The sequence below is a fragment of the Tupaia chinensis genome, unplaced genomic scaffold (assembly GCF_000334495.1).
Source record: "Tupaia chinensis unplaced genomic scaffold, TupChi_1.0 Scaffold000215_1, whole genome shotgun sequence".
NCBI lineage: Eukaryota > Metazoa > Chordata > Mammalia > Scandentia > Tupaiidae > Tupaia > Tupaia belangeri.
The window spans coordinates 1,246,085-1,272,754 of NW_006159690.1; the positions used below are offsets into that span (position 1 = coordinate 1,246,085).

The 26,670-nt window shown below is 41.8% G+C and overlaps 1 protein-coding gene across 4 annotated transcripts in view; it reads left to right on the forward strand.

Moving 5' to 3' along the window:
- The window catches only part of PATJ (PATJ crumbs cell polarity complex component), a 385,928-nt gene that overhangs the window by 96,175 nt on the left and 263,083 nt on the right, over positions 1–26,670 (forward strand). For all 4 annotated transcript variants that reach the window (XM_006147509.3, XM_006147510.3, XM_006147511.3 and 1 more), the window contains exon 18: positions 21,698–21,907. In XM_006147509.3, coding sequence (XP_006147571.1) covers positions 21,698–21,907 — 210 coding nt within the window. The remainder of the gene's footprint in view (positions 1–21,697; positions 21,908–26,670) is intronic.

A 26,670-nucleotide genomic window follows, 5' to 3' on the forward strand; every position in this document is an offset into this window, starting at 1 on the left:
CGGGCCAGCAGGTGGCATGGTGTTTAAGGCACTGGATTCCCATATGGCTCATTGCAGTTCAAGTCCTGGAGCTGGCAGATTGAAAATTATAACAGGTAGACGTGTGTGCATACATCCTGAAAATCTCAAGAGGAGATAGAGGAAAAGGAATTGGAATTGCACCATAGCCATGCTCCCGAGGGATGATTTCTCACTTTTTTTTCTCTCTGTCTCTGTCTCTCTCTGGTGAGTATGTGTGCCCTGTGCCAATAAATACAACAACACACACATATATACAAGTATATATATACATATATACATACACACACATATATGTATATAAATATATATATTTGGGTAATTCATATATAGAGCACAAAAATTCATAGGTACAGGGACCAGCAGTTAGCGTAATGGCTATGTCTCTGGACTCCCATGTAGTGGACCACAATTCGCATCCCGGACCCGGTGGCTTAAAACTCACGCCGAGTGTGTGTGCATGTGTGCCCAAGATCCCGAGAGGAGAATGGAGGAGAAGGGATTGCGGCGTGGCCATCTCCCCCTGGGGGGTGATTTCTCACTTTCTGTCTCTCTGTCTCTCTCTTTCTGGCGAGCGCACGTGCCCTATAGCAAAAACCTCTCAAAAAAAAAAAATCATAGGTACATAGAGATAACTTGTGAACAAGTAAATATACTTATGACCATAATCCTTTAATTACCCTCCCAGGTAAAAACTGCTTTTTTTCAAGCCAGCCAGGCGACATGATGGTCAAGGCAGCTAGATCCCACATCACTGACTGCAGTTCAAGTCCTTGACCCAGTGGCTTGAAAAACACATCAGGTGTGTGTGCACATGAGAGGAGAATGAAGGAGAAGGGATCGTGCCTCCAGGGGTGCTTTCTCGCTCTCTCCATCTCTTTTTCTTGGTGTCTCTCTAGTGAATGAATATGCCCTATGGGGGAAAAAACCCCTGCTGTTTATCTTTTTCATACTCCCAGAAATTTTTTATACAGTTATAGAAGTAATAGTTTTTGTTGTTGTCTAATGATCTTTTGTGTTTTGACATAAATGGGATATGTCATATACACATTGAACATTTCACTTTTTTCCTCATGTAGTAATATAGTAATTTCATTTTGATATTTATAGAGCTAATTCTTTTTAATGACTACATAATATTTGATGGATGATGCATAATAATTTATTTAACGAATCTAGTCCCAGTTGGCCGATATCTTGGTTATACTCTTTTGTTAAAAAAAAAAAAAAGTCAGTACAACTCTTGTGATAAATTCCTTAGCATGAAACTATTACCAAAGAGCATATATCTCTTAAATTTGGGTACATTTTTTTAAAAAAGAATGATCTGTTCAACTTTATTTATTACTATTATTATTTTCTTAATTTGACCAGAGAGAGACAGAGAGGAAAAGTGAGAAATCAAGCCACCAGTTCTAGGACTTGAACCATGGTTGTCCATATGAGAGTTGAGTGCCTTAACCACCACACCACCTGCTAGCCCCAAATTTGAGTACATTTTAATATATTAATATATATTATATTAATTCATATTATGTAAGTTATTTATTCATTTAACATATTTAGACTATTAAATAGATACCTCATAATATAGAGTAATTATTCAGATAATTCTAGAAAAATAGTGTAAGCATGAATAATTAACTCATGAATTTGCTAGTGGTTTTTCATGATATGGAAAGATTAAGTGACAGCAGTATATAACTACCAATTTTGTTTCGACTTGATGTATGGCAAGAATTAATTTATTGACCATTGTAACTAAAAGGGCATGAAGTATTTATAGTCAAACTGCGCAAAAGTCTATTCTTATTTCTTCCACTAAGTTTTTTTTTTCCTTTGGAGAGGTTTTTGCTATAGAGCATGTGCACCTGCCAGAAAGATAGAGACAGAGAGACAGAAAGGGAGAAATCATCCCTAAGGCGGATGGCCATTCTATAATCCCTTCTCCTCCATTCTCCTTTTGGGATCTTTGGAGAGGTTTTTTTTTTTTTTTTTTTTTTTTTGCTAGAGGGCGCGTGCGCTCACCAGACAGAGAGAGACATAGAGACAGAAAGCGAGAAATCACCCCCCAGGGGTGATGGTCGCACCGCAATCCCTTCTCCTCCATTCTCTTCTCGGGATCTTAGGCACGCACGCACACGCGCCCGGCATGAGTTTTATGCCACCAGGTCCGGGACGCGAACCACGGTCGACTACGTAGGAGTCCAGCGACATAGCCATTACGCTAACTGATGGTTCCCTCTTCTTGTGATCTTTGACACGCGCACACACACACGTCCTATGTGAGTTTAAGCCACCAGGTCCGGGATTCAAACCATGGTCGACTACATGGGAGTCCAGTGACATTGCCATTACGCTAACTGCTGGTCCCTCCACTAAGTTTTTAAAAAAGTTTATTTTATTTCTTCTGTGAAAGAGTAACAAAAGACAGGAACTTTCAAAAGGGTCTTCACAGGCCAGCAGATGACATAGTGGTTACGTCGCTGCACTCCCACATGGCCGACTGCAGTTTGAATTCCCGACCCAGTGGCTTGAAACTCATGCTGGGCACATGTGCATGCATGCCCCATCCCAGGAGCATATTGGAGGAGAAGGAATTGGAGGGTGACCATCTCCCCTGGTGGGATGATTTCTCACTTTCACTCTCACTGTCTCTGTCTCTCTCTCTCTCTCCTTCTCCCCATGGCAAGTGCATGTGCCGTATGGTGAAAACTTCTTTAAAAAAATAAAACAAGGGTCTTCACACTGTAATTCATCTTCAGTCTCAGCCCAGATCACAGTGTATGTGTGCACGTGCACTGATACATACGTGCACACATACACACACACACACACACTCTGTGTGCTTGGCGAGGTTCTGGAACATATGACCTTACCGTGTGTGTACAATTGTGTTACTGCTATGCAACCACCTAGCCCAACACCAGTTGTTTTTTTGTTTTTTTTTGGGGGGGGGAGAGGTTTTTGCTATAGGTCACATGTGCTTGCCAGAAAGACAGAGAGAGAGACAGAAAGACAGAAAGTGAAACATCACCCCTGTGAGGATGGCCACGCCACAAATCCTTCTCCTCCATTCTTCTCTCAGGATCTTGGGCACATGCGTACATGCTCCCGGTGTGATTTTTAAGCCACCGGGTCGGGGACTCAAACCGTGGTCGGCTACATGTGAGTTCAGCAACATAGCCGTTACGCTAACTGCTGGTCCCAACACCAATTGTTTTTAATGTCCTTTCTTTTTTCATTTCCTCTATGAGAGAGAGAGATAATAAGCACCGCCAGAGAGATAGGCACCCCTAACAGGGTCTTTACTCTGTGATCTCCCCAAGCCCTAACCAGTGAGTCAGAGGCAAGAGCACCCAGAATATACAGGAAGATGTCAACACAGACCCGGATATCCCCTCATGCCATCAGCCTGGTGGAGCATTAGATCCTGCTGCACCACTGCAATTGGTCATCTTTCACCAATTGTAATCTTGTGGGGGGGGGGGGGGGGCAGCAGGCAGTGTAGTGGTTAAGGTGCTGGACTCCCACGTGGCCAAGTGCGGTTCAGGTCCTAGACCTGGCAGCATGAAAAGCATGCCAGGCATGTGAGTGTGCATGCCCCAAATCTCAGAGGAACATGGAGAAGGGATTGTGATTGTTATGTGGCCATCCCCCTGAGGGTGATTTCTCACTTTCCCTCTCTCTAGATCTCTCTCTTTCTCTCTTTCTCTGGTGAGTACACATGCTCTGTGGCAAAAACCTAAATAAACAAATATTAGAAATTTTAAAAATTAATCTTGGGTTTGAATCTCACTATCTTTACATTTATCTTAGTCGATTAGTTTATAGAATACAGGATATAGAATTTGATAATGTGTTGATGTAACTGGACATATAGCATATATGTTGAGAACACAGCAAGAAATGTTAATAAGTAAGGTATGAAGCCGTACTACTTCCTGAATCTAAACTATAAAGGATAAGATAACAATATACTGTAAATCATCGTACAGTTTCTCTTCATTTACGTGTTTGTTTTCAATGTATTTATGTCCTGAGATGGGGGGGGGTGCCCTCAACAAGATGCAGCTAGGATCATGGGCACAGCCCAGCGTGATGAGAGAGCCTCAGGAAGGACCCCACTGCAGCCCTCCCACGTGGTTTTTGCATCACACAACAGTGCCCCTTACTGTTTCTATCCCTGTGGCTGGGCCCACAGTTTCACTTCAGTGCTCAAGGCTGGAGGTTTGTTTTTGTTTTTGTTTTTGTTTTAATTATCAGAAGATGTTTGTGCTTGCCAGAGAGAGGAGGAGAAAGGAGCCTACCTAATGGGGAATGGTCCTGCTGCAATTCCCTTCCTCCACTCCACCTTCCTTCAGAATTTTTTTTCTGCATGCACATGTGTTCAGCTTGTCCAAGCTGCCAGACTGGGTTTCAAATTGCTGTCAGCCATGAGGGATCTGGCTCTCTTAACCACCGAACATGCCCTCATGGGGTCTCTGGTATCTGTTCATCCATCCATCCATCCTTCCTTCCTTTTGAACCCTTTGAGTTCAGCTCACTCATATAAGATATTGGTACTAAGCAAAATGCAAACAGTCTACTATTAATGACAATGTCCATATTCTTGCTAATATGTCATGTAGCTTACTGTTGAGCAAACCACACAGTTGCATTGAAAGGTCACTTTTTGCTAACGGAACTTAAGGGAACCGATAAAGGCTACTTTTGCCCATTCCTGATTCCTAACCACATTTATTTTTTTAACATCAAAGTACTGTAAGCTTCGGTGCCAACTGGGCTGAAGATTTCTTTTCACAGAGGATTTGCATCCTTTCCCTCTATGGGAAAGTCCTATGTCCTTTAAATCATTTTAAGCTGCTTCATTTGAAAAATAATTCCTAGTAGTGTGTTCATGGAGTGGATTGATTGTAGCTACTGGGGAAATTCTCTCATGGCTTAAATATCGCTTTTCAAGCCTGCGAAGTGGGTGAATGAAGGCAGCCCGCTCCTGGTGTGTGGAGTTTGTAGAGTGCTCAGGATGACGACTGACTTCCAAAAACCTCAGTGCAGCAAGACTAAAGGCATCAGGAGACCAGAAGCCACTTAATAAGAGATCAAAGAGGTTGTGTGTATATCAGCTTGAAATCCAGATAGTACAGATCAAAAGCTTGCCTTAGTGAGGCAGCTGCAGGGGGATGAAGTTAGCAGGAGGCCTCAAAGATCTTAAGTCAGGCCTGATGTTGAACTTTGCGGGAATTTCATGGCTCTGGAATATGAATTTGGCAAAAAATCTCATTGTGTCTAATGGGGCCGAAAAAGAATAGCGGGTAAGCAGCAAATGCCTGTCAGCTAGATGGTGCTTTCTCATAGCGTAGCTTTCCTTTCAACGGATGTTTTTCCACGTCTGTTTTCGCTTTATACTAGAAGGTGTTGAGAAGGTGAGGATCCGGGAAGTGATACATTTGTCATATTACCTTTAGTGAGTACTTTAGAAATGGCCAAATTATATGTGTCAGTGTTTATGAAATGGATGTAGGGAGCTAAAATACAGGCGTAAAGATGGCCAGATTTACTGCAGTGCCTGGTAATCACATCTCTTCTGTGAAGTGCTCCAGATATTCCAGGAAGTTAGTGGATGTCGGTCTGGCTGTGCATCTGTGTCTTCCATGTAATTAATAAGAGAACCACAGCTACCAAACGTGAAAATAAAAATCAAGAGTTGATCTAAAGAAGAAACTCAGTCTTTGGGGATGTCTCATCACCGGTCTTTTTCTATCTTCTTTGGGTGTGCTTTGGAGGTTCCCACTGATGTCTGTGTTCTGAACCATGGGAGGAAATGAAAGTTATAGTCCTTCCTCGAGTATGGCAGAGTGATTCGGTCAAATCAGCAAATAGGTGCTGGGTGGGAATGTTTTCTCAAGGCACAGTGATTCTTTTGTACTGCCATGTCTTGCTTGTGCGTGTCGTTTGGAGTCAGACCATAATCCTGACTAGCCACGTTTTCCTAGGGAGGTCCAGAAAGGAGTTCTTCCTCTTTCTGGATGAGCTGCCTGATCTGTAGTATCATTTCTAGAGCTCAGGTTCCCCTTTCTGCCCTTCCCTCTGTATTTTATTTTAATCAGATACTACTTTTACCGGTGTGCCATTGTGAACACGGAGCATGGTTAAGAGCCCTAGTGTAACCATCAGAAAGGACCCATGGACCTGAGTTTGCTTTCTGGCTATGACAAACCACTGGGGCTTTGGACAAACTTTTAGTCTTGCTTATTCTCAGTTTTCTAAAATAATAATCTCTAACATAGAAATTGTATTTGCTTTATAAAGTTATAAGAACTGTGTAAAAAAGATGCATATAAATGTCGCCCATTTGCTCTGCACAGAATTGTCGGTGTTACTAGTTACTGAAGACGATGATAATGACAGTGATAACAAGGAAGTTTTGTAAAACTGGGATCTGAGCACAGTTTTGCTATGCCTGTCACTCATTTTCACTTTCGAGAGGTATTATTGTTCACTTAATACAAGCTAGTATGGAGGCTATAAAGATGAAATGGTATACTCCTTTTAAAGATGTTGTATGTGGGACCAGCAGACAGTGTAATGGTTACATCTCTGTACTCCCACATGGTTGACTGTGGTTCGAGCCTGGACCTGGAGGCTTAAAACTCACTCTGGGTGCATGTGTGTGCGTGTCTCTCACTGTCTCTCTGGCGAGCACATGTGCCCTATAGCAAAAATCTCTCTCAAAAGAAAGAAAAGGATGTGGGAACCAGCAGTAGCGTAATGGCTATGTCGCTGGACTCCCATGTAGTCGACCGCAGTTTGCGTCCCGGACCCAGTGGCTTAGAACTCACGACTGGCGCATGTGCGTGCATGTCCAAGATCCCAGGAGGAGAATGGAGGAGAAGGGATTGTGGCGTGACCATCCCCCTGGGGGGTGATTTCTCGCTTTCTGTCTCTATGTCTCTCTCTGTCTGTCTGGCGAGCGCACGCGCCCTATAGCAAAAAAAAACTTCTCCAAAAAAAAAAAGAAAGAAAGAAAAGGATGTGATATACAACAAATGTTTTTGACCACCTCCTGAGCCACAGACCATTCTAGGCACTGGGGAATCTAGCAGTGAACAAAACAAGATCTCTGAAGTTTAAATTCAATGTGGAGTAGATACTGGACAGACAAGCACATTTTAAAATATAATTAAAGAGGGGCCAGCAGGTGGCGTAGTAGTTAAGGTGTTGGATTCCCCCTTGGCTGACTGCAAATTTGAGTCCTGGACCTGCAGGCTTGAAACTCACACCAAGCATGTATGCATATGAGCCCAAAATAATCCCAGGAGGAGTATGGAGGAAAAGGGATTGTGGCATGGCTATCCCTCCTGGGAAGTGATTTCTCGCTTTCTGTCTCTCTGGCAAGCACACACACTGTATAGCAAAAATCTCAAATATATATACACACACACACACACACACACACACACACACACACACAATATATATAATAAAGGAAATAGAGTTGGGAATACCTCTATACCGCCATATGATAAGTTGCGATTTTAGCAACTCGTTGAAGTAAGAGCGAGAGACTCTGAAAATCATTTCTTAAGAGTTAGAAAGACTTCACAGAGCGTTGAGGCCTATCATGTGAACAAGCATTTAGGGGGGTCCAGACACACAGAATGACCTGAGATTGATAAATTAGTCCTGATTTCATGTCCTTATTTTCTTTAGTAGCTGTGAACTATTTAATATCTTTCTAAACTTTCAAAGTTTCCTTTTAATGAAAAACCCTTTGAGAAACTTTGTGTTCCAGTTTCGTATTTGAGGAATACGACTGCATCGTAGTAACAGCTGACAGTTATGGACTGCTTTCTCTATGTCTGGCATAGCTTAAAGCTTTTTATAGGTACTAACTGATTTAATCTCAGCGACCCCAGGAGGTAGGTCCTGTAGTCGTCCTCACCCTGAACTCCTGAGTCTGTGATCTCACAGGGTGCAAGTACACCCTTCAGATCAGAAATGCCATTGATTCTCCATAATCGTGTCTCAACTTCAAGATGATTGTTTCATCTTCCCAGAGAGTCATGCTTATTATATTTTTAAAAGTTTTGCTTCAGGGACCAGCAATAGCGTAATGGCTATGTCACTGAACTCCCATGTAGGTGACCGTAGTTCGAGTCCCGGACCTGATGGCTTAAACTCACGCTGGGCACATATGCGTGCATGCCCAAGATCCTGAGAGGAGAATGGAGGAGAAAGGGTTGCAGTGTGGCCATGCCCCCGGCGGGGGATTTCTTGCTTTCTGTCTCTCTGTCTCTCTCTGTCTTTCTGGTGAGCACACGCTCCCTATAGCAAAAACCTCTCTGGAAAAAAAAATAGTTTTGCTTCAGATTATTCTTGAAGCCCGTACTCCTCCTATCTGGCCAAAGCTTTTTAGAGATCTGAGGGTTTTTTTGCTGCCGGAGAGAGTATGTTCTGTGTGCGTTACCTTGGAATTCCCGGTAGGACTCTTGAGCTTTTTTCCTTACAGTTTCAAAGTTAGTGAAGTTTTTATTCTGCACCTTGTGTGCTGTATATCACAGAGTAGTGGTTGACCTTTCAAGGCTTATTTAAAAAAAAAAAATCCACTGCAGAATCTTTGCTAATGAACGAAGGGTATTCTGTGTCCTTGATGTGTCCAAGGTTGTCAGACAATCGCCTGGCCTAGATAAGGCTCTGGTATCTGTTACGAGGAATGAAGACTGAGGATACCATGCTGGGAAATTGGGGAGTTAGAGGCCCGAGTAGCTGGAGAGGGTGTTTCCATGTGTTAATATCTTTTAATGCTTTTTTTCTTTTTTAAAAAAGAATGATTTATTTAATTTTATTTATTATTATTCAGTTTGACCAGAGAGAGAGAGAGAGAGAAACTCAGCAGGTCTGGGTTGGACCATGGTCAACCATGTGGTCCACCACCATGCCATCTGCCAGCCCCTCCATGTTTTAACATTTAGAAGTAATATCATCAATGGGTTAGCAAATGAGAGCACTGTTGGTCTAAGTTACAGATTCAGTTTAATTTAGAAGGCAGTAAATAAGGCCAGCCCATGGCCTTGGTAGTTAAGGGAGCTGGATCCATATGGATAACCATGTAGTTTGTGTCCTGGACCTGGCAGACAAGACCTACTTGAAAAGTAGTTGGGGGTAACCAGCAGTTAGCGTAATGGCTATGTCGCTGGACTCCCACGTAGTCGACCACGGTTCGTGTCCTGGACCTGGTGGCTTAAAACTCATGCCGGGCGCGTGTACGTGCGTGCCCAAGATCCCAAGAGGAGAATGGAGGAGAAGGGATTGCTTTGTGGCCATCCCCCATGGGGAGTGATTTCTCGCTTTCTGTCTCTCTGTCTCTCTCTGTCTGTCTGGCGAGCACACGCACCCTATAGCGAAAACCTCTCAAAAAAAAAAAAAAAAGTAGCGGGGCATGTGTGCATGAGTGCCCAAATCCCAAAACAAGAGAGAATTAGAGAAGAGACTGTGGCGTAACCATCCTCTGCAGGTGGTGCTTTCTCACTCTTCCTCTCTCTGTCTCTGGAGAGCACACAAATCCTCTGACAAAAATAAAAAAGAAGGCAACGGCAGTAAATGGGATGGAACTTAACTCCTGAAAAGCATGTGTCCTACTGACTTTGCTATCATAATCTTCACAGGAACAGTAAAAGTCATCAGAAATAATAATAATGGCATTTATGAAGCAATTAATATAGGTTTGCTAAGCACTTTGCAAGCTTTATCTCATTGAACACTTCTAACAATTCTATGAAATTTGTACTTCTGTTATCTCTATTTACAAATAAGCAGCTCAAGACATAGAGATGAAAACAACTTGACCAGTATCGCTTAGCTCACTAGTATTTGTGTTGAAAGTGACTTGTTTGGAAAATTTAAATAATTTCCAAAATTAATATTTGAAAAGCTTTTAAAACTTTTATATGTCTATGCTTTTCTTATAGTAACTTTGAACAAATATACTTTTTTTCCTAGAAGATATTGGGATATTTCTTATTCTTAAACTTACTTTTTGCCTTTAAAAACATTGCACATAGGGGCCAGCAGGTGGCATGGTGGTTAATGGCGCTGGACTCCCACATGGCAGACTGGTTTGAGTCCTGAACCTGGTGGCTTGCTCTCTCACTTTGCCTCTCTTTCTCTCTGTCTCACTCTCTCACTTTGTCCTTCTCTGATCAAATTAAAAATAAATAAGGTTAAATAAAATAATTCTAAAAAAATTTGCACATAATGTAAAATTTACTATCTTAACCATTATATAGTTCTGGGACGATCAGTTAGCATAATGGTTACATCACTGGACTCACACATGGCCAACTGCAGTTCGAGTCCTGGACCCAGCAGCTTGAAACTCAGGCGAGGCACATATACATGTGTACCCAAAATCTCGAGAGGAGAATGGAGGAGAAGAGACTGTGGCGTGGCCACCTCCCGGGGGGATGATTTCTCACTTTCTGCATGTCTCTCTGGCAAGCTGCATGCTCCCCATAACAAAAGTCTCTCTTACAATAAATAAATCACACACACACGCACACACACACGCACACACACACATATTAAGTCAACCAATGTAATTTTAATTGTACTTAAGTCCTGCTGTCTACCTGGTGGATGATGGGACTTTCAGATATAAAGGATGGTTGTGTGGTTGTCTTGTTTTCCTTATACCAGCAAAAGCCACATTGGTGCAGGCAGTGGTAGCCACTCTGCAAGACTGAGCCACCCGAAAGACCGCAGTTTGGATTCCAGGTCCACCTGAGACATGCATGGTGCGCCTGTGATCCTGTCTGAAGGGGAGAGGATCGTAATGTGGTCAGGTGCTGTTAAAGGAGCCTGTTTTCCTCTCTTTCTCATTAAAGAAATCAAAAAATAGAAATAAAATTTGGGGCCTCGAGTGACTGATAAACACGTAAACAATTACAGTGTGGTACAACATTTTCAAAAATGAAACATCCAAGAAACATCAAATATTTCCTTAGATACCAAATATCTAAGGAACTATCCAATAAAAAGCTAGAAGGCAATAAGAGAAAGTCAGTCTCCAAGAACTGATTTTGGGCCTCCTGCTTTAATCATTATACTGCCCAAAAGAGGTTGTTAAAGTACTAAATGATACAGGATAAAGTTACGTGCACACTTAGGGGTTAGTTCTCTCCTTAGAATATTTTGATCTTCTAGCAAGTTTCTCCGTCCACGTCTCTCCCATTGCCCTGCTAATTGCCTTCCGTGCTGCACTTACTGTGCCACTCAGGGCTGTGTAGTTCTGTGTATGATGCGTGGAAAAACTCTGTTCTTAATGCCCGATAGTATTTAGGAAGTAATGAGGAGCCAGGTTCAGATTCCAGATAAGAGCCTGCTCACTATTCATTAGAATCATTTCATTATTGCCTTGCATTCACTGTAAATACATTTATTTGTCTTTCTGAAAAGTAAATGCTTAACTTATTGGTCAAGTCAGAAGAAACTCTTTTTTTTTTTTTTAAGTTTTGAAATAATTAATTACAGCTCACTATCTTAAACCAGAACTATTCTGGTGATTTAAGAAAAAAAAAGAAGTCTGCCTGTATGTCTGTATTTCTGTCTCCTTTCCATGAGTAAGACAGATGGGGAGAGAGGGAGGAGACAGCCTCCCCGACGAGGTCTTGATGCCACAGTCCGTCACCACCTTCAGCCAGCCCCAAGTCATGGGCCCACATACGTGCCCAGCGTGATCAGGGTAGTCTTCAGGCACACGCCTGGAACCTTCCCACCTGGGTTATCCTCACAGCGTTCTGCATTTTAGTGCTGCGTCATCACCTGGCCTCTATTTTGGTGATTTTAATAAGACTAATGGTCCTTGACACGTTTGTTGCTATTTAAAAATAGCGAGATGGGAGTGTTGTGTAAGATTCGTCTTACCAAAAAGAGCACATACCATATACATTTTGCTGTTTTGTTTTGTAGAATACCCACAGTTAGTTTCGTGTAGTCCGTGGCCTTTTTATGAGTTCCTCACAGACATTACAGGCTAAAATGATACCATGTTCGTGACCATAATGTACATCTTTATTATTCCCGATGCCATGTCTTGAATTAACTTCCATCTTCCCCTACTTTGTATAGTGGTTTTGTAAATGTTTTGGTTGAAATTAAGGACAAATTTGACTCAAGATACTCTGTCAAATTCAGTTATAGGATTTTGGAGTTCGGGGCAGGATCATGTACCAACTATATCATTTTACATTTGAAGAGAAATGAAGACACTTGTGAAACTGCACAGAGGCAGGCAGCGTCCGAGGGGACTCAGCATGTGTCTCTTGACTTCTAATTTACACTCATCCTCCCAGTGGTGGGCTGAATATCTGTCTTCCTTGTATCTCTCTCATATCCATTTTGACTCCTCTTAAAAACAAACAGACAAACTTTGAATCCCTGTTTTCTGACTGAAATGGCTCGCAATGGAAAATTTAATTCATGCCAGCTGTGTGTAAAAGTTTTTGCCGATTACTGTTTTTTTCCCCTTAAGATGTATACACGTCTCTGCGTGTATGTGTGTGTCAAAGGATCTTTCCTTTGCCACTCTCCATACCCAATTCTGTCTTTTGCTGATCTCCAGAATGATGTAGTTAGCTGTCTCTTTCTCAAGCGTAATTATTTCTTCCTATAGTCTGCTGTTAAGCATCTTCCTTGAGATTTTTGAACATTTATTTAATTGTTCATTTATTTAGATTTTAATTTATGGATCTTTACTCCAAATAATAATGGCTACATTTAAGAGCATACTCAAGAAGTGAATATATGGTTATTCACTGTTCTCATAGTTTTCTCTCAATTTCCCATCATTGAGTTGGAACAATTCTCTTATCAAATATGGTATAGCTTACTACATTCCCTAGAAATTAGTATATGGAAGTCTTTACAATTATCTTTGAAGCATACTTCAATAAACACACATTATAAAGGTATGTGGAATGAGGCTTAAAGCTTCCTTTTGTAGTAATGTATACTATTACGTTGCATTTCTTAGCAGGTGGATTGTTTCTTTTCATTTGTAGAGCACTTTCTATTTCAGAGTTATCGAAATTGTTTTGTGAGTCCTTCCTTACCATTTCATCCTTGTGGGGGACTAATGTAATATAGTAGAAAGCACATATTTTGGTACAGTGAGCTATGTACACAGCACAGAACTCAAATGGCATACAATTAAGACTATATGAATTAACCATATTTTCTTGAGTTTATTATACCAATTTTTTTATTATTTATTTATTTATTTATTTATTTATTTATTTTGCTATAGGGCACATGTATTCATGAGAGAGAGAGAGAGACAGACAGACAATGAGAGGCAAAGTGAGAAATCTCCCCCCAACACACCCAGGGTGGATGGCCATGCCTCAGTCCCTTCTCCATTCTCCTCCTGGGATTTTGGGCACACACACACATGTACCTGGCTTGATTCTAAACCATGGCTGACTCGAACCTCAATCAGTCATATGGGAGTCCAGCACCTTAACCACCATGCCACCTGTTGACACCTCCCCACCTCCCGATCAACTTCTTTTTAAAAATTTTTTTTAGAAGAATTACCTTTTTTTCCTTTATTTATGATGAGTGCATGCAGATGTAAGAGAGAGAAGGAGAAAGAGAAAGCATCCCCCAAAACAGGGCCTGGACATGGTACAACCCTTTCCCTCTACTTCTCCATCCTGTCAGGATCCTGGGTGTGAGCTTGCACCTGATACATAGCCTCTGGAGCCAGGAGTCGAACACCTGTTGGCCATGTGGGACCTGGCATCTTCTGCAGAGTGTTCAGCCACTGCACTGTGGGGCTGGCCCAGTGGATCAACTTTATATTTTAATATGCTCAGTTGACAAGTGTCAAATTACCAAAATTAAAGAATTGCTAGATAGATTTTTTTTTTCCTGAAATAAACTGGTCTACCTCTGCCATTTTGCTGTATTGACTCTAAATTTCTATCATTTATGTTTTTGAAATTTGGGTTAGAGATGAGAAAGTTTCTGGTTGAAGTCTGGAGACCTCCCATTGTATACCCATGATCCAGAACTAACTCAAGGCTGGGATGGATTGTGGCATCAGGACCCTGTGGTGGGTGCTGTATCCTTCTCACTCTTGTTTGTGAACAAGGAGAAAGAAGAAAGAGGAAAGAAAGAAGGAAGGAAGGAAGAGTAGATAGGTGGGTGAGTTTCAAGGTTAGAGACAATAGATTTTTTTAAAATTTATTTATTATTATGTTTTAATTTGCTATAGGGCCCATGCATTCACTAGAGAGAGAGAGAGCAAGAAAATGAGAAGGCAAGCCACCAGGCCTGAAACTCAAACTCCGATTGACCACGTGAGAGTCCAGCACCTTAACCAGGCACCTTAACCACCTACTGGCCCCCAGAATATATTTAAACAAAGAACCTCAAAAGTCATTGGGGTAATACTGCAAAGCATATGGGTGTCACGTGTCAGAATAGTCCTTAGTGTATGTCTCCTGCTTTTCTTATTTTCAAAAATGCCTCCTACTGATCCTTTGCCAGTTTATTGAGTATGACCACTTTTCTCGGTGACTCTTTCTGCCTCGCGCTGGCTCTGTGATGAAGCAGTACTGTACTGCTCGAGAGAAGCCAGACCTCACCTAGCGACCATGGTTCACCTTCCTACCTGGTCAGCCTGGAGCGTGCTGGGCACACATGAGTGCCAGGATGCAGCAGGTTGGAGGGCTGGACTGGAGGAAGGTGATTGCAGTGTCGAGAGCCCATGGGGGGCGCTCACCTCTGCCTCCCTTTCTTTCTCTTTCTCACATCCACATGGCCACGCTCTGTCATGAATAAAAGAAGAAAAATCTTCCTCTCTTTATGTAAGACTCCTTACTTCATGCCTGTCCCTGGGTGTGTCACAGTTGTTGGGTTATATTTGTAAATGAGGTTTGGGACCCACTTCCTGGATAGAGCTCTCCACATCTTCTGGTTGATGTCTGTTTCTGACAGAGCTCATTTCAGCCAAACCACCTCCCCGCCCCAGGTGACGCCCCACCCTCTGCTTTAGTTTATGTGCAATCTGGTCTCTTTGATCTGTGGAAATATACACAGATATTCATATAATAAATTTTATAGACACTTCAGAAACTTTGAATCCTATCCAGTTGGGCATAATGATTGTCACATGTTTGCATCTATCCATGTAAAGGGATTTTTTTTTTTCTTTTAAATTTTAGGTTTTTGCCGAGGGCTCATGCACTCCAGAGAAAGACAGTGAGAAATTATCCCCACCAGAAGGGATGGTGTACCTCAATCCCTCACCTCCATTCTCTTTGGACACCCACGTGCACACAGACACACACGTGCAGTCTGATATTTAAGCTTTCGGGTCTGGGATGCAAACTGCACAGTTAACATGTTGGAGTCTAGCGCATTAACCACCACGCCACCTGCTGGCACCTCTTTTTTTTTTTTTTTAACAGGACCTGTGCACTCACTGGAGAGCGACAGAGAGAGAGAGAGGAGAAAGAGAGAGACACAGAGAGAGAGAGGAATCACCCCGAAGGGCGGATGGGCATGCTGCAATCCCCTCTCTGCCAATCTTCTCTCAGCATTTTGGGCATGCACCCAGCATGATTTTCAAGTCACTGGGTCCAAGGCTCTAACTACATACTTGGCCATGTGGAATCCAGCTGCCTTAACTTCCATGCCACCTGCTGGCCCCTTATAGGATATTCTTATACTTGCCAAGTGAACACATCCTGGAGAAGGTAAATGTAAATCTAACTTTGGCAAATAAATGTGTGTTTGCCTGTTCTTGAGGAGTCTTGCACACTACACTCTTTACTGAAGTAGTTTATGTGCAATCTGGTCTCTTTGATCTGTGGAAATATACACAGATATTCACATAATAAGTAAAGCGTGTAGTACGGCCAAATGTGATATTTAAAAGGACTCAGTTTTGCATACTTTAGGAATGTGCTATGTGTATGTCTGTGTATCTTGTCTTCTTTCAATATCCATTCATTTAACAAATACCTTACGGTAGAAAAGCTGTATCAGTTAGTGACTAAAATCATAAACTCTGGAACTTACCAAGTGGTTTGAGTTCTGGCTCTACCATTTACCAACTATGTGCTTTGGTTAAATTATTCCATTTTTCTTTTTTTTTTCCTTAAAAATTATTTATTTATTACTATTGTTTTAAAATTTGCTATGGAGTATATGCACTCATCGGACAGAGAAATTCAGGGGTGGCGGGGGGGAGAGAGTGAGAGAGAAAGTGAGAAGGCACGCCACCAGGTCTGGGACTCAGACCATGATTGGCCATGTGGGAGTCTAGTGCCTTAACCACCATGCCACCTATTGGCCACAAATTATTTCATTTTTCTCTCTTAGTATCCTCATGTGGAAAATGGGAATGATACTGGTGCCTACTTCATGGTAATGTAAGGATTAAATGGATTCATATAAGAAAGACTCTTAGAAAACTGCCCGGATGGCAAGACCTCAGTGAGTGTTAACAATTGTTGGCATAGTCCAGTGAGGACAGAGGAACTTCATAGCTGGTCATTCAGTGTTTCAACTACTACTGAGTGTCTTCAATGAGGCAGTCAGCGTAGTAGGCCATGGAAATCAAGCAGCAAATAAGCAAAGACATTCTTGTTGTTAGGAAGCTTATTTTTAGTAGGAAGACATTTAAGATCATTCAATAAAATGTCAGAAGTATTGTAATAAAGAAAATGCAAGGTTCTGTAGATACATCTAACAGAAAGACCTAACTAATTCTAGAAGGGACAGTAAGAAGTAAGGAAAATCTATTATGACAAATGCTATAATGGAAGGTCTTTTTAGGTTTACGGATATCACAGAATGGGAGGTGCCTGGGTCTTCATGGAGTCAAGACATGGTAGTAAAATGTGGGCATGTGGTATTTGATGATGTATGTATGTATGATGTATGTTTGTATGATTCACGGAGCATGCCATAGCATTTAATAGCACCTGAGTGTCAATAGTTCTGGATTGTTGGGATCAGGTGGGCCAAATAGGGCAGGCAGTGGTGTATGTGGGGAGAGCCAGAGGAGCTGAGACAGACCTGCAGATCGGAAAGAGTTTCTCTCCACAAAGGATAAATGAGGTAGAGCTTCATCCTGGAGGCAGTGGATGTCACCGAAATATTTTAAGCAAAGGAAAAACCATAATCACATTTTTAATTTTTAAAGGTAATTCCATGATCTTTGTAGAAAATGGACTGATGGGGGCAAGGTTAGAGACAGGTAGACCATTCGTAAATTGTAGCAATGCCCAGGTAAGAAATAATGAGGTGAACCAGGGTGGTGGCAGTGGAGGTGGACAGGAAGGATCAGAAAAGAGCGAAGAGAACATCTGCATGCCTTAGTGAGCAATCGGTGGAAGGAGGAAGGAGGGTAAGGGAATGCTTGGGTGGCTGATGTGCCACTCAGGGGTTCTAGAAAGGGCGGAGTCTGTCAGCTCAGATCTCCCCCAGAATCAAAGTATCCTATGTTTACAATAAATATCAAATATAGCATCACTTCCATAGACCTCAATAATCCTTATACCCACTTTTGTTCTGTCAGGTATGGTGATCTGACTCACTTGTAAGACAAAGCAGTTAATAGCTCTTCAGGGTTTCCTAGTTGTAGAGAACAGCTTTCATAAATGGTTGAACTGAAGCAAATGTATGGGACACTGTGAGACCAGCTATAGTTTTAAAAAGCTTTTAAAGAAAGGGGGAAAAAAAAAAAAACATTCCTTCCAAAGAGAATGGCTGTTGTAGGAGATGCTTGTGTTCTACGATTGGCCTGTAGTGCCCTCTATTGGCTGTTTAGTCTAAAACATCATCTTGAGGCTTGAAGATAATGTTCCTTGCCGTTTTATTTAACCAAAAGAAGATAAGTTAGAGATTTAAAAATTCTGACGAAAACAAATAAGGATGCTAAAAATACACTGTAGGGGGGGGTTGTCTAGAGGTCCTGAGACATGTCTTGTAAGATTTCATTGGCTACCACATGGACATGATACTGTGGGCTGAATTTTCAGAAAATGGCCTTTCCTGTTGAGCAGCAGCCTGAATCAGGCTGGTTTCTGAGCAAATTTTTTTTTTTTTTTAAATGCAGCAAAGCCTCAAGAATAGCAGCCGCCCCAGTAGGCAGTAGCAGCTGTTGTTTTTTCATGGGGTGGCTGCTACATGTGATGGCCATGAAAGGAAGTGACTATTCCTCATTAAAGCGACTTCATTCAGCTATGTGGGAAGTCACACAGTCAGGAAAGTCATCATAGAAAATGAAGGAGTGATTAGACCTAATGGGGTATCTTCAGAGGTGGCCATTTTGTCTTTTTGTCCTCCAAGTGACAAGTTACTGCTGGCTTTGCTTTTCTAGGTAAAGAGGTGGTAGGTTAGATGTAGAGGTCTAAACCTGAATAAATTGTAGTAAGGAAGCACACCTGGCACTCGTGTGAGGCCTAAGGACCACACTTCGTATAAATAAGGACTCACTGTGACTTTTCTGCAGCCAGAGAAATCTATTAATCTTTCAAGAGGAAAGTTTTATTTCTGGTGAATCTTCCTTTGATATATGTCTGGTTATCATTTCAACAAGGTGTGCTCTATGGTAAGTGCTGTATATCAGTTTTTTAAAAATAAAATAGAAAACATTAGTGGCGTTATAAATTAGTTTTTACTAGCCAAATATATATATCAGATGTCAACGTTTTTAGTACTGTTCGTTTTTTAAAAACTTATTTTTATTTATTATTTTTCTAGAGGTTTTTTCCTGTAGGGCACGTGCGCTCACCTGAAAGAGAGAGACAGGGAGACAGAAAGCAAGAAATCACTCCCCAGGGGGGATGGCCATGCTGCAATCCCTTCTTCTCCATTCTCCTCTCGGGATCTTGGGCATGTACACACACGCACCCGGCATGAGTTTAAGCCACCAGGTCTGGGACTCAAGCCGTAGTCGACTATATAGGAGTCCAGCGATATAGCCATTACACCAACTGCTGGTCCCAGTACTGTTCATCTTTTAGTTTAAACATAGTGCTTTCTGATTCAGTGTTATTCACAACTGCAAAGATTGCTCACAGCCAATGTAGTGCTTTTGGTATATTTTACCGTTGCCATTTTCTCTAAGAATGTGTAGTCCTTATTAATCTGAAGTAATGCTAGATGCTTTCTGTGTGTTTCAGGAGAGGAATAAGCTATTACGTCGTCGCCCTTCCTCCCCAATAAAAAAGCCTTTTATCAAAAACCGACATCCTAAATGAAGGACATAATTGTACAGCTTATTTATTAGTGTGTCAAACTTCAAATGTAATGGTTTCATATTTCAGAATGAAGAGCGTGTGGTGATTCATGGTTGCTGGTGACAAAACAGACAGCTCTTTTATATTACTGCACTGATTGCCCGCTGATGGGCCACTGTCCTTTCTGCGGCTCTCCCGCACTCTCCCTGTGCAACAGCTCCCTCTACTTGAAAACGTGGGCCAAATTATCGTTCAACACCGCACTTAATTGGTGCATCCTCTTCGTAAATATGTGATGATTTCCATCAGAGCATGTACGAACAGAGACGAGAGTCTCTTGATTTGAGGGTGGAAAGGCAAGGTTAGTTGAGCCAAGCCAGATACATTATGTTTGAAGGCATTTTCCCAAGGAATTAGCTCTGTAGCTTTTGTTGATTTAAATATGATATATTTGGTTAAAATTCCATGCAGCCCTTTGGAAATAAACCCTGATGTGTGAAATACAGGTATAGAAAACGGAATTAGAAAACTTCAAACAGACATAGCCTACGACTTGGCAAATCTTGACTTTGCTGATTCCAAAGTCTTATAATTCCAACACAAAACCTGGCAGTTTCCCTTAGGAAGGGTTTAATAGAAGCTAACACAGTAAAATATCACTTTACTGCATCTTGTCTCTGTGGAACCGTGCGTGCATGGTGAAACAATAGGAGGGGCTGCGTGGACCAGCCAGAGCAAAGGCTGCTGTGATGGGGCTTTGTTTTTTTTTCTGTCACTAAGTTTGAGGGTTAGCAATAGTGTCCTATATCGCCCCCATCCAGACAAACTGAGCCTCTCCTCACCCGTCAGGTTGCCATGCGTCTGTGTCTCTTCTCCAGTCACAACTTCTCGTTTCCAGTTTCTTTTGACCGATAACGACGATTCAGAGCCTGGCGGGAAAGAGAGAAGACTTGAGCCAGACTGCCTGGTTGGGTTCTGGCTCTGCCACTTCCCAGCTGAGTGATCTTAGCTAGTTTCCTTAACTTCCTGAACCTCAGTCTCTTCATCTTTAAAATACAAGCAATATGGGGCCAGCAGGTAGTCTAGTGTTTATGTTGCTGGACTCCCACATGGCCGATGGTGGTTCTAGTCCCAGAGCTGGCAACTTGCGACTCATGCCTGGCACATGTGTGTGCATGCCGAAGGTTCTTGAGAGGAGAATGGAGAAGGGATTGCAGCATGGCCATCCCACCTAGGGGATAATTTCTCACTTTCCCTCTCACCATGTCTGTCTGTCTCTCTCTGACAAGTGCATGTACCCTAAGACAAAAATCTCACAATCAATCAATCAATCAATCAATAAAATACAAGCAATAAATCTGCCCATATCCTGGCATTGCTGTAAGACTTAGGTGATTGTCAAGCACTATATTGTAAGTGCTATGTATCTGTTTTTTGAATAAGATAAAAAAATTAGTAGAGTTACAGGTTTTTATTAGCCAAATACATTTGTTGAATGTCAGCGTTTTCAGTATTTGATGAAAACAAATATAGAACCCTACTATTGGATGAGGAAGATGTGCACATTTTTTGTTCATGCATTCATACTCCCTTTCTATGTATCAGAATAGTTCCAAACTAGGGGCGCCTGTAGCATGTCATCATTTTAGTTATGTTATTATTATGACTTTTTTATTTTATTTTTTATCAGAGGGCTTCAGAGAAAGAAAGGGAGAGGGTCAGAAAGCCTTTGTGAAGGACAGTCACACTGCAATCCCTTCTCCTCCATTTCTCCCACCTGTCAGGATTTGGGGCATGATTCGCATGCAGCTGGCATATTTTTCAGGTTGCCGGGTCCAGGACCCAAAGCACGCAGTTGACCCTGTAAGATTCAGACACCTTAACCACCATGCCAGCAGCTGGCCTGGTTATGTTATTTTTAAATATACTATTTTAATGCAGTGGAATATTCTACAGTCTCCATTATATTTTCTGAACGTAAGTGCTTTTGTAGGAAGATTCTGTATTGGTGGACGCATAAGAATCAGGTATTATCTTACATAATTTTCTTCTCTAGGAGCCTATTGATGGCCCAAGAGAAATACTTAGATGGGCTTGTCTTTGATCCTTGGTGTGACTCTACTTGAACATTTCAGAGAATCTTGCCAGCTGTTTCCAGACGTATTGTACTCCAACAAAATGTCTGTCACCACAAATTTAATGAAGAAATTTGTATGTATGAGTGCTCAGACATGCAGTTGAAATCATTCTGGTTATAGCTTCTTGATACACGCTAACATTCGTGTGGGTCTATAGAGTCCTATTGGAATTTACTTTGACCTCTTTGAAAGACTATCACCAGAAAGCTGGATACGTAAATCATCACATGAGATCTGTGAATAAACATACTAACTCATCTTTCTTCTTTGCTTGATTTGTAGGACCCTTTAGATCCAACAAGATCAGTGATTGTAATCCGCTCCCTGGTAGCAGACAGTGTGGCAGAAAAAAGTGGAGAACTATTACCTGGAGACCGCTTGGTCTCAGTCAACGAGTACTCTTTGGACAATACCACACTTGCTGAGGCTGTGGAAGTATTAAAAGCTGTGCCACCAGGCATTGTGCACCTTGGCATCTGTAAGCCTTTGGTGGTAAGTGCATTTTGTTGATATAGGAAGTATTATAGCGCAGTGGTTAAGAACATGGATTTTGGAGACAAATATACCTGGCCTCAAATCTTTGTTCTACTGCTTACTCTGTGACCTTGAGCATCTTTCTTAATGTCCTTGACTTACAAACTTAGAAAAAATAATACCGACCTTATTGGATTTTAAGGCTTAAGATTATATGGACCCATCTTGTAACCCAGCAGTTAAGAGACAGATGGATTCCACTTGGCTGATGGTGGTTCAAGTCCCAGTCTTGATGGCTTGAAAGGCATGCCAGGTGCATGTGCATATGTGCCCAGGATCCTGATGAAAAGGAAGAAAGAAGGAGAAAGAATTGTGGTGTGATCATGCCCCATGGGGAGGGGGTAGATGCTTTCACTTTCTCCCTCTCTATCTAGTTATCTCTCGCTCTCTATCTCTGGCAAGTGCACACAGCCTCTGGCAATAATACAAAAAGATTCTATTTATCAAGTCCACTGCATATTATTATATAAGTGGTAGCTGCTAATATTACTAGTGCTATTTTTAGCTTCATACTTCAGAACAGACTTCTAAGTTCTCATTTCTGATACATAAATTAGTATTTGTGCATTTTAACTTGCACTCAGGAATGATGTAGAGACAGAATGGCAAGTTGAAATCCAGTTAACCGTATTATTTTAACATATGGCAATGAGATTTTAATACATTTTTCTGACCATCAAAGTGCTCTGTGACTCCGTTCATCTATTAATAGAACCCTATGCAGGAATGCCATTTTGAAGTCATGTTATTGTTCCATCTCATGGCAGATTACTGATTATAACACGTCTATATTATAGTTATGGTGCTGTTGAGGTCACCAAGGCAAAAAATAACTGGCGACCATCATTTTCAGCTACTTCTAAAATATTTCTGAGTTCTTACTGTATGTCAGTTGTTACTTTAAACTCTCTCTTTTTATTTTCCCCTATGGGACATGTGTGCTTGCCAGAGAGACACAGTGAGAGAGGGAAAATGAGAAATCCCCCTCCATGGGTGATGGCCACACCACAGCTCCTTCTCTTTCATCCCCCTCTTGGGATTCTGGACATGCGTGCACATGGGCCTGCATGGTTTTTTAAGCCACAGAGTCAGACTCAGACTGCAGAGTTGTCCAGGTGGGATCCAGCGCCTTCACCACCACACCATCTGCTGGCCCAAAGCTCTTTATATGTGTCCACTAGTTTGATTCTCACAAAACATTCAAGAGGTAGTCCTCTTATTAGTCTCATTTCAGATAAGTCAATTGAGATACAGAGAACTGAGTAACCTATTCCAATCATGTAACTAATAAGGGGAGAGGTGGAATGTGAACTCAGGGTGGTAGCTTTCTCCCTAGCCATCGCTGTAGATTTCCATTTATTACATCGTCACTTGTTTAGTTTGTCCACAACACCTCCAAAACGGACAGCTTGATTGTAACAGAGTGGGCTGGATTCCAAGAAACCTGGGCTCTGTTTCTCGTTGTGCTATGAGTCAGCCCAGTGGGTTTCAAATGTAAAGATATGTAGTATACAGGGGCCAGCAGGTGGTATAGTGGTTAAGGCACTGGACTCCCATGTGGTTGACTGTAGTTCAAGTCTTAGACCTGGCAGTTTGAAATTCACACCAGGGGTGTGTGTGTGTGTGTGTGTGTGTGTGTGTGTACATGCCCAAAATCCTGAGAGGGGAATGGAGGAGAAGGGATTGTGGTGTGGGGTTTGATTTTTATCTTCTCTGGAGGTTGATTTCTCGCTTTCTGTCTCTCTGCCTCTCCAGCAAAAGCAGGCACCCTATAGCAAAAATCTCTTTAAAAATAAAAAAAGATAAATAATATACATAAGAATTACCTGAGAGATGATTAAATGCACTTTCCTAAGTCCTACCCTCAGAGATTCTGACTTGATAATTCTGAAGTAATATTCAGAAATCTGTCTCTTCAATAGGTCACCTGTGTAATTGTAATATTAGTATGATATACAGGTGTGCCACTTTCTGAGCCAATTTGGAAAGGCAGAGAGACAGAAAGCAAGGAATCAACCCCCCAACCCCACCCCAAGGGGGGATGACCACACCACAGTCCCTTCTCCTCCATTCTCCTCTTAGGATTTTGGGCACGCACACACACATGCCTGGCCTGAGTTTCAAGGTGCCGGGTCCAAGAGTCAAACTACATTGACCACTTGGAAGTCCAGCCCTTAACCACTACACCACCTGTTGGTCACAACATCTCTTAACTCTATAGCTGTTTTTATTCTGTGAATTACAGTAGCAATCATAAATAATATACAAGTTATTATAGACAGATAAACATACAGATCTGTTCCTCCATATTCAGATATATAGTCATGTGTTTAACAGTGGAGATACATTCTGTGGCATGGGTCATTAGGTACTTTCGTATGTATGATCATACGGTGTCCTTGCACAAACATAGCTGGTACAGGCTTCTACACAGGTAGGCTGCATGGTCTAGCCTATTATAATCTTACGTGACCACCACCGTTTATGGTGCGTGCCTCATTGACTAAAATGTCATTATGTGGTGTGCGATAGATTCATGTACTGCATCACACATAGTATTTTTGCCTAAGGAAATCTCAACATGCCTTCATGTATTATGTGTTTTTTGTTGTTGTTGTTTTAGGTTTTTTTTTTTTTTTTTATGAAGAGGCTTTTGCTATGGGGCACGTGCATCGCCAGAAAGACACAGAGACAGAGAGACAGCGAGAAATCATCCCCCAGGTGGGATGACCACACCGCAATCCCTTCTCCTCCACTCTTCCCTTGGGATCTTGGGCACTCACGGCATACACACCCGGCGTGAGTTCACGCCGCCAAGTCTGGGACTCGAACCGCAGTCGACTACATGGGAGTCTAGCGACATAGCCATTGCAGGCACCCTATAGCAAAAATCTCTTTAAAAATAAAAAAAGATAAATAATATACATAAGAATTACCTGAGAGATGATTAAATGCACTTTCCTAAGTCCTACCCTCAGAGATTCTGACTTGATAATTCTGAAGTAATATTCAGAAATCTGTCTCTTCAATAGGTCACCTGTGTAATTGTAATATTAGTATGATATACAGGTGTGCCACTTTCTGAGCCAATTTGGAAAGGCAGAGAGACAGAAAGCAAGGAATCAACCCCCCAACCCCACCCCAAGGGGGGATGACCACACCACAGTCCCTTCTCCTCCATTCTCCTCTTAGGATTTTGGGCACGCACACACACATGCCTGGCCTGAGTTTCAAGGTGCCGGGTCCAAGAGTCAAACTACATTGACCACTTGGAAGTCCAGCCCTTAACCACTACACCACCTGTTGGTCACAACATCTCTTAACTCTATAGCTGTTTTTATTCTGTGAATTACAGTAGCAATCATAAATAATATACAAGTTATTATAGACAGATAAACATACAGATCTGTTCCTCCATATTCAGATATATAGTCATGTGTTTAACAGTGGAGATACATTCTGTGGCATGGGTCATTAGGTACTTTCGTATGTATGATCATACGGTGTCCTTGCACAAACATAGCTGGTACAGGCTTCTACACAGGTAGGCTGCATGGTCTAGCCTATTATAATCTTACGTGACCACCACCGTTTATGGTGCGTGCCTCATTGACTAAAATGTCATTATGTGGTGTGCGATAGATTCATGTACTGCATCACACATAGTATTTTTGCCTAAGGAAATCTCAACATGCCTTCATGTATTATGTGTTTTTTGTTGTTGTTGTTTTAGGTTTTTTTTTTTTTTTTTATGAAGAGGCTTTTGCTATGGGGCACGTGCATCGCCAGAAAGACACAGAGACAGAGAGACAGCGAGAAATCATCCCCCAGGTGGGATGACCACACCGCAATCCCTTCTCCTCCACTCTTCCCTTGGGATCTTGGGCACTCACGGCATACACACCCGGCGTGAGTTCACGCCGCCAAGTCTGGGACTCGAACCGCAGTCGACTACATGGGAGTCTAGCGACATAGCCATTATGCCTACTGCTGGTCCTCACGTTTTATGTTTTTATTCTCCATATATTACATGTTAAAATGCCTGTATATTATATCTATCAGTCACTTCAGCACTTCATAATGGAATATATCTCATAGCTAAATCAAGTTCTTGATTTTTTTGTCTCTTTGATGTGTTCTTGCCAAGGCCAGCAGATGATCTACCACAAGGTACCCGGTTTGATTTCTAGATAAATTAAGTAGGAGAAAACTATTAATATTTTTAATGGGACACCACCTCTGTGGCATTGTAGAACAGAAGCTTGGCCTAGATTTTCCCTGATGATTTTTTGTCAGATTATTGTGGTCACATGGGAAAAATCCCAGCCTATTTATACACCCTATAGGACTCAAATAGCACAGTCTCTACTTTAAAGCAGTTTGAGGAAGTCTCAGGCAGTGAAAAACTTGGTACCATCTGGGTGTGGCTTCTTGTGCTATTTCTGGCAAAAGGAAAGCTGCAGAATCCTCAGGAACCTGGAGCAATACTCTGAGAGTGTTTTGGTACATAACAGGTGTAGGGTGGAACTTTGCCCAGGCTCCCTATGTGTGTTCGTAATGGGAGGCCAGTAAGGGATCGAGAGAAAGGTCAACTTCAAGACTTTTTCATTTTCTTTTTTTTTAACCACTCAGCGTTTTCTTTTGTAGCATTTGGTTTATTTTAACATGTCTGTTCATGAGCTCTAAATAAAGCTTCACAGAGCCAAGTATGTGTCTTCTCT